At 46.8% G+C, this 8,011-nt stretch overlaps 1 protein-coding gene across 3 annotated transcripts in view; it reads left to right on the plus strand.

Moving 5' to 3' along the window:
- Window positions 1-836: 836 nt before the first annotated feature.
- DEPDC1 (DEP domain containing 1) overlaps window positions 837-8,011 on the plus strand; it is a 28,801-nt gene continuing 21,626 nt past the window's right edge. For all 3 annotated transcript variants that reach the window (XM_019528411.1, XM_019528413.1, XM_019528412.1), the window contains exons 1-5: window positions 837-937; window positions 2,505-2,770; window positions 3,212-3,362; window positions 4,824-4,936; window positions 7,599-7,729. In XM_019528411.1, coding sequence (XP_019383956.1) covers window positions 890-937; window positions 2,505-2,770; window positions 3,212-3,362; window positions 4,824-4,936; window positions 7,599-7,729 — 709 coding nt within the window. In that variant the 5' untranslated portion in view covers window positions 837-889. The remainder of the gene's footprint in view (window positions 938-2,504; window positions 2,771-3,211; window positions 3,363-4,823; window positions 4,937-7,598; window positions 7,730-8,011) is intronic.

Below are 8,011 nucleotides of genomic sequence, written 5' to 3' on the forward strand. Positions count from 1 at the left end.
CTTTCTGATTATGTAGGTGGTCAAACATTAGAACAACCTACTACATTTGAACATAAGAAATGCCCCCCCCAGTCAATACAGGGGGAAGAAAGCCCCTCATAGTCACAACCGAAGTGGAGGGAGGAGCAGGCAGCGGCTGCAGCTTTGACTTCGGCCCTAAGCCTGGGCTGGGACCAGTCAGACCCAAGACAGTGTCCTGACCCCTCACCTCCTGCTTCCCCTCTGCCCATTCCCCCCATTACGGCCAGGCGGAGGCTGGGGTCTCTGCCAGGCCCGGAGCACCTGGGAACCACTCACCCTGCAGCAGGGGCAGGCAAGGGCTGAGCTCCCACGAGGGAGACAGAGCAGGGCCTGACCCTAAAGTTGGGGGTGGGGCACAGACTGGGAGAGTTTGGGGGGCGGGGCAGGAAGGCTGCAGGGGAAGAAGTGGGCAGGGCAGAGGTAAGGGGGCCACCTGCACTCCCTGCTATATAGCAGGTGGGGGGAAATTCAAACCAACCCTCCAACGCTCAGACTCTCTATGTGGGAAGCTATAACAAGTGTCCACATATGGAAAATGATAACAAACGCATACATTGTCCATAACTAGGATCTCATTCTTGGGACTTCCTTATATCCCGGGCCGCCCTCCAGTCCAGTAAATACGGTACCTCGACAGGTTCCTCCCCCCGGAAAGGCCTCAGAACAGCCCGTGCCGCCCCAGGCCCCGCCCAGCCCAGCCCACACACGTCACAGACTGCCGCGACGTACCTCCTACGCGCGCGCCGCTCTCCTCCAATCAGTGTCCCCGGATCGCTGGAGCCCGGCCGTTCAAACCGCTGCTCTGTTGCGGCGAGGGACCGTTGGTTCGTTCCCACCCCCCTCTCGGCGCGGGGCCTCGGGCAGCGCCATGGAGACGCGGCTGGTGCCCGCCGGGCCCTACCGCGCCACCCGCCTGGTGAGAGCGCGCGGGCCGGGGCCGGGGCCGGCAGTGGCTTCTGGGCAGCCCTGGGGCGGGAGCAGGTCGCAGACCGGCCCGCGGCTCCCGGGAAAGGCCCTGAACGGCCCCTATGACAGACGTGGGGGTATTGCTCGTTTCCGGGGGGATGGAGGGTGCCGGTCGTCCTCGCTGCAGGACCCTGAAACCCGCCTGGATAGGACTTGTTTCCTTAGGCGATTGATGTCACTTCTTATGTCATACCCCATCTCCACACATCAGGGGCCTTGCGCAGTGGGGTGGTCAATCGCGCAGTTCCCTTGAGACCAGCTTCAGGTGCGCAGTACCTTTGTCACCATAAAAAGCTCCAACCGGCTCTAAAGTTAGACCTCAAAACAAGTACTAACTCTAGAGCGGGTTGCTGCCATGCTTTAATGTGCACTTGTAGCAGGGTCTTCCCCGCATTTGGGAGCCACAGGGTGCCCCATGCCCAGCTGGGACCAGGGACTCTCCACCCCAGCAGCCACAGGCCCCAGGTCCTGGCTGCACCAAGACCCAGAGCCCTGCAGCTGCAGACACTGGGTGTCAGGACCCAGCTGGGTGCCAGCAGCTGAGGGGTGCAGCTGCCCCAGGGGCGGATGAAATTCCCGCAGCTGGGAGATGAACTGCAGGGGCTCCCAGCCATGGGCGCTTGCTTCTTGCCAGGGCCGGGGGGCAGCCTCAGAGGGGGCTTCCCTACACCAGCCATAAGGCAAAAGGCGATCCAATGCGCAATTCCACTGTCACACCTCCTGCCGTGCATGCACGGCATGGCAGGAAGTGTGATTGTAGGGGTCACGCATTGGATCCCATCACAGGCGTACTTGCATGTGCAGAGGGGTCCATAGGATAATGGGGAAGCAGGGGTGGAAGGGAATTAACCCCCTGCTGATGCAGGGTCCTTCCTGTCGAAACCATCCCACGCAAATGCCAAATCTAAACACACTTTTCTCTAGCATCTGTGGATGTGGACTATATGTGAGGCCCCAATATATTTAAATTTTAAAAAATAGATGTATTCCTTCTTTAGCAGTGGTCAGTGTAGGCTAGTTTCTGGGACCATTGGTTCCAGTAGGACTGGTTGCAGAATCTGATGCTGCATGAGTCAATCTCATGCAAGGAAATATATCCAAACATATTAAATATATTCAAAATGAAAACTGCAGTCACAGAGAGCTGCTAATGAAACTGTTTCCTGAGAGCTGCTAAATGGGACCATTTAATACATTATAAATTGCTGTGTTTAAAGACCTAGCACTCTAAATTTAAAGGTTGACTCTAGATAGGCTACACAGTATAGCTGATTTAGTTGCACAAGAATTGGACTTGTACAAACTGATGTTACAGGGTAAACATTTGAGAAACTGGCTTGAAATCATGTGACACTGAAGTAAAAATCTGCTAAATATATTTATTCGGTTATGTTTATTTTAAGCTAAAACCAGAACTGTAAACTACTTTTTGTTGTACTGCCTAAGCTGAACCTAAACTTTGTTTTGATTTTTTTTTGTGCTCTTGTTTTCTTTACCTTACTTGTTTTCTTTTGCAGTGGAATGAAGTTATTAAATATTTTCGAGCAGGGATGCCACTAAGGAAACACAGGCAACACTTTAAAAAGCATGGAAATTGTTTTACTGCTGCAGAAGCGGTAGATTGGCTTCATGAACTGCTAAAGAATAACAGCAATTTTGGTCCAGAAGTTACTAGGCACCAAACCATCCAATTATTAAGGAAGTTTCTCAAGAATCATGTAATTGAGGATATAAAAGGAAGATGGGGATCAGAAAATGTAGAAGACAACAATAATCTATACAGGTATTGTACAGATATACACAAACTGAAACTAACTGAAAGATCCTAACTTGTTCAACAAGCATTTTCTGTGTGACAGTAACTTTACTAATGTCTATTCTAGGAAAATAATACTGTCAAGAGTGCCTGAGAGAGAATCTGCTTTTCATCTACCCCAAGTACTTATCTTGAAAGCTGTACTTTCCCCTACTTCATTGTTTTAAATAGATGTTTGTCCTTGATTGTCACATTTGAGAAGAAAGGAAAATGGTCCAAAGCTACTTTAAAACTTTGCTTAATTTAAATTAGCTACACTGTGAAGACAAAAGTGATGCATTTTTTCCTCTCATACCTTTTCAGGGGCTTAGGGAACTCTTGGTAACAAACTACATTTTTGGATTCAAGTGAATTCTTATATTTTTAATCTATTCTAAATATACGGACATTTCTCCTGTTTAATTCCAGATTTCCTCCAACCTCTCCAGTTAAAGCTTTGCCAAACTGGGGTCCAGTCAGAGAAAACACAGAAAATTTTCCTAAAGAGAAAGAAAGTCTCTTTAAACTGCCACAGTTCTCCAGGAGGACTCCTAAGAAAAATGAGTTACTTGAATCTCTGGTAATAACAACCTAATCAGAAACATTCTTCTCCTTTAGTCGTGTTGTCATCTGCTTTTGCGCCTTCCCTTCCACCTAAGCTGGGGGAAAAGCCCCCCCAGAAAATTCTTTTGTGGCTCTGGGTGAAGTTAGAGCATTACATGCATGTAACAAAAAGATACAGCCAACAATAAAAACCCCGTTAGACCAGGGGTGTCAAACATATGGCCCACCAGTCCGTTCCATGGGTTACCAGGAGTTGGTGGGGAGGATGGGCTGGAGGCAGGGTATGGCCTGCTGCAGAATCCAGGGTCCCTGGATCCTAATGAATATGGCCAGACCCATGCTACCACCCACCCCCATACACATGCTGCTGCCTGAATGTGGCTAGGCTCTGCTAACCACATACAGCCCCTACTGTTGCTGCTGGCTTGAGAATCGGCTCCGCTGAAGTACCTGATCTATACAGATGCTGTAGAGCAGAGTTGAACTAATGCTCTGCTTTCAATAAAGCATGGTTTTAGGGGCTTTTTTTTCCATGTCTCTCAGGAGCCTCTATGTGGCAGTTTGTCTTGTTTTATTTACAGCTAGATCTTGAATAAACTGGTCACTTTATAAGTGACTTCATACCGTATATAAACAGCATTCTGAATGTATGAAACCCCATAATTGTTGAAGTGCTTTAATAATAATGAAAACAAGTCCTTGTGCATTTTAATTGTGTACAACAGATGAAACTACAGTACTATATATAGCTCTTTGCCTGCCCACAACTTTAGATTGACCATAGACTGATTTAGATTTGCTTGTGTTTGTCCTCGCCTCCTGTTACGCAATGTGCTAGAATTCAGGCAAGTCACTTAACACACCACCACATATGTTTAAACACTCCACTTTTTTTTGTTCTTTAATTGACTATTCAAGACTTTAGGAATTTTTTCTCTCTTCATAAAAGTTCATAAAGCATATATTTAGGAGCATTAAAACAAATGACCTATTACTTAACAGTTTGCAATTTTCCTACTTGGCTATAGAAACTTGAATAAGATTGCATGGTCTGTTTGTCTGCGGGTTTGTTTGTTTTTTTATTATTCTCCTGCTGTTTTTTTTCTTTTTTGTAATTCTGGCTCTCTGATTCTGTAATCATGTATGCAGGTATTAAATATTTAGGAGGTTAGTCTTGTGTTTCATTTTGAAATGTCATTTTTCTCTTTCAGTTGCAGACTTTTGAGAGTGCAGTCTTTTTCTAAGCTGGATCCCAAACTTTAACTATGAATAAAAGTAAATGGAAAAGGGCTTTTACCCTTTTTAATTTAAATACTCAAGAGTTGAATGAAACACTAAGAATGCTTAAGTGAATTCCAAAGTGTTTTTCTTTTAATTCAAAATACAACTTTAAAAATACATTTGTGAAATAAAATGTTACCTAAATTAAAATTTGCGTGACAAGAAAATATAAAATGTTATAATTGCTCATTTGCAGGAGAACACAGCAAAAAGTGAAATACTAGAAGAAGCCAATGAACATTCAGTACATGCAATTGAAATAAGCCAAGAAAATATAGAAGAAATTTGGAGAAACGTAATTTTGATACAGTAAGTAAATAACAGTACATTAGAAACTATTTAAAGGTATGTGCTGTGTACCTATAATTAAAAACTTTTAACTAGAGGTGTACCAGAATATCAGTCGCATATCAGTTGCCATCGACAACAGGAAAATTAACGTTATTGGCAGTCTGCTGCTTTTTGTTGTTTTTTTTGTTTGGCCAACAATGTCACTGATAAATCCTGATACCCCCCTGTAAGTCTCTGGGGGGCAAGGGGCAGGGGGAAGGGAAGGGACATGAGGGGGGTAGATTGAGGCCCCCACAGTGAGGGAGGGAGTGTGGCAGAAGCAGGTGCTACCTAGCCAGAGCGGTGAATAGGACCCCAGGGCCAGAAGTGGAACAGAGCTGTGGGCAGCTCATTCAGGAGGAGGGGGGTGGCTCCCTGGTGTTGCATGCACCTGTTACCTTTTCCCCAGATTTGTCCACGGCATGAGGGCAGGCTTAGGGCTAGGAGCTGTACCAGCCTCTTCCTAGTGGGGTGGGGGCTGGACTGGGGCTGCACTCGGAATGGGCAGGGGTAGGGCGGACTCAGCTGTGTGGGCTGGGTGGCAGCAGCACTGGATCGGGTGACTGGGGGGCTGTGGGGAATTTTAGGGTGCCTATAACCCGCCTAAATCCCCTCTTAACACCGCCCCTGCTCAGGGCACTCAGCTCTGCTGCCTTTCCCTTGGGAGCCCTGCACTGCACATCCCCTGCCTGCCCTGCAGTACAGGGCTCCCAAGGGAAAGGCAGCCGAGCGGAGTGCTGGGGGGCTATAGCAACTCCAAAACTCCCCCATAGCCAGTCCTCCCAGCACCGCTGCCACCTGCCCCGCTGCCACCCACTCTGAGCACAGACCTGGCCCAGCCCCCCTGCTGAGAAGAGATTGGCACAGCTTCTGGCCCCGAGCCCACAGCAGGCAGCCCGCCCTCACCCCACGTGCAAATCTAGGGAGGCACATGCCTCCCTCGCAGGTACACACAGTGGGAGGGAGCTGCCCCCTCTCCCCTGGATGAGCTACCCACAGCTCCATCCCATTCCTGGTCCCGGGGTCCTATTCGCCATCCTGGCTGGGCACTAGGGCTGTGTGAAATTTTACCGGCAGTTTCATTTTGACTCATTTCAAGCTTGAAACAGCGAAATCGAAATGAAACAGAGTTTCGAAATGGCCTCAAAACAAAGTGAGGCAAGTCAAAACGTTTCAAAATTTTCTAAATGTTTTGAGTTTTGAAGCTCAAGCTGGGTTTGCCTGCAGGGAAACAAAAACTAAAGTAAGGTGAGGGAAGCGGGGGAAGGAGTGGTCTCATTGACTGTGTAGCCTGGCCGGTGACTGTCATCCTTTCCTGAGGTCCCTTCCAATCCCAGTGCTCTGGGGGAAGGATGGAAAAACTGCATAAAAGGCAGCATTTTTTGAATTGCCCTGCTTTCTGCCTTGGTGTCAGTTGAGTGAGGGCGCACCTGAACACACACACGGTGTCACCCACCCATGTCATGAGTGTTGCCTGTCGGCAGCTAGAGGTGCAGGGCCCCAGAACCCAGACTTCCCCTGCACCTATCTCCTTGACAGCTGGCAGGCTTCGTGGCTGCAGCAGGGTCTAACAGGCCTGCGGTTTTCACCCCCATGCCCCAAGACAGACACGGTCCCACAAGCACCCATGTCACGAGTTTTGCCTGTCAGCAGCCAGAGATGCAGGGCCCCAGAACCCAGAAGACCCTACACATATCTCCTTGAAAGCTGGCAAGCTTTGTGGTGTTAGCAGGGACTAGCATGCCTGCAGCTTTCACCCTGCTTCGCCTTAACACACACAGTGTCACCCACATCACGAGTTGTGCTTGTCTGCTGCTTGAGGTGCAGTTTCCTCCAAACCCCTGCACTGATCTTGAAACTTGGCAGGCTTCACACCCTCAGAAGGGGCTACCATTCCTGCAAGTTTCATCCAAATCCAGCCAGAAATGACAGTTATAGGCCATTTCGAGCCTCCCCATTACAGCCTATGGGCAAAATGTCGAAACAGCAGAACTGTTTTGACGAAACAAAATGAAACAGTGGTTTCGAATCAAAACGAAACACTGGTCCATCAAAATGCAAGTCGAAACAGAATGGTGCCGTTTTGCACAGCCCTACTGGGAACTGCCTCTGCCTCACTTGCCATTGGGACCTCGATCTGCCCCCCACCCCCTCCCACATGCCCTTTCCCCCCACAGACTTACTAGCAGGGTACTGCTCTCCAAGCTGCATTCCTATACATTGGCTATCAGATTATTAACTAGCCATATCAGCTGATACCAATCAGGTATCAGTATCAGCCAAGAAAATCTTTATTAGTATACCCATAGTTCAAACTTCAAAACAAACCCTTGTTTAAGTTATCAGACAATATTTATGTTGTTAAAGATGAATATTCTTGCTAACAAATATGTTTCACATTCTGCATATGTGTTATTTTGGAAAGCTATTAGAAAAAATGTTTTAGGAGCTGAGGAGTAAATGTTAACCATAGATATTCCTCCTTCTTTCTCGCCTTCCTTTTAGTCTGGGACTAAATAGTTATTAAAGCCATAAAACCAGTTTTTTGCATTCTTGCGTGTTGAAATGTTTTTAAAATAACTTATATTCATATGCTGTTCAAAGTTCTGAAATTATATCTGTTCTTTTTTTCTTCCTGCAGTTTGCAAACAATTTTAGGCTTACCATCTTTGGAAGAAGTCTTGCACTCAACGCAAATAATTCCTCAGGATGTCATATATAACATGACTAACACAAGTAAACATGGTGTTGTTGTTCTGCAAAACAAATCAGGTTGGATTATTTTTCTTCTGTTTCATGTTTAAGTTACCTGTAATTTTTAGTTATTCTTAAACAGTGTAAGTAAATGCAGTAAAATTAAGGCAGATTGGCTTAATGTGCTAGTTTTGGGAGCCTGCTATTCTTTCCAAATGTAAGTGAAAATTAATGGAATTCTAAAATCTTTGCCTAAAGAATTTTAATATATGCATTCTATGCATTTTAACTCTGTGTGTGTGTGTGTGTGTGTGTGTGTGTGTGTGTGTGTGTGTGTGTGTGTGTGTGTGTGTGTTTATC

Source organism: Gavialis gangeticus, unplaced genomic scaffold (genome assembly GCF_001723915.1).
Source record: "Gavialis gangeticus isolate Ggan-Ray unplaced genomic scaffold, GavGan_comp1, whole genome shotgun sequence".
Classification (NCBI taxonomy): Eukaryota; Metazoa; Chordata; order Crocodylia; family Gavialidae; genus Gavialis; species Gavialis gangeticus.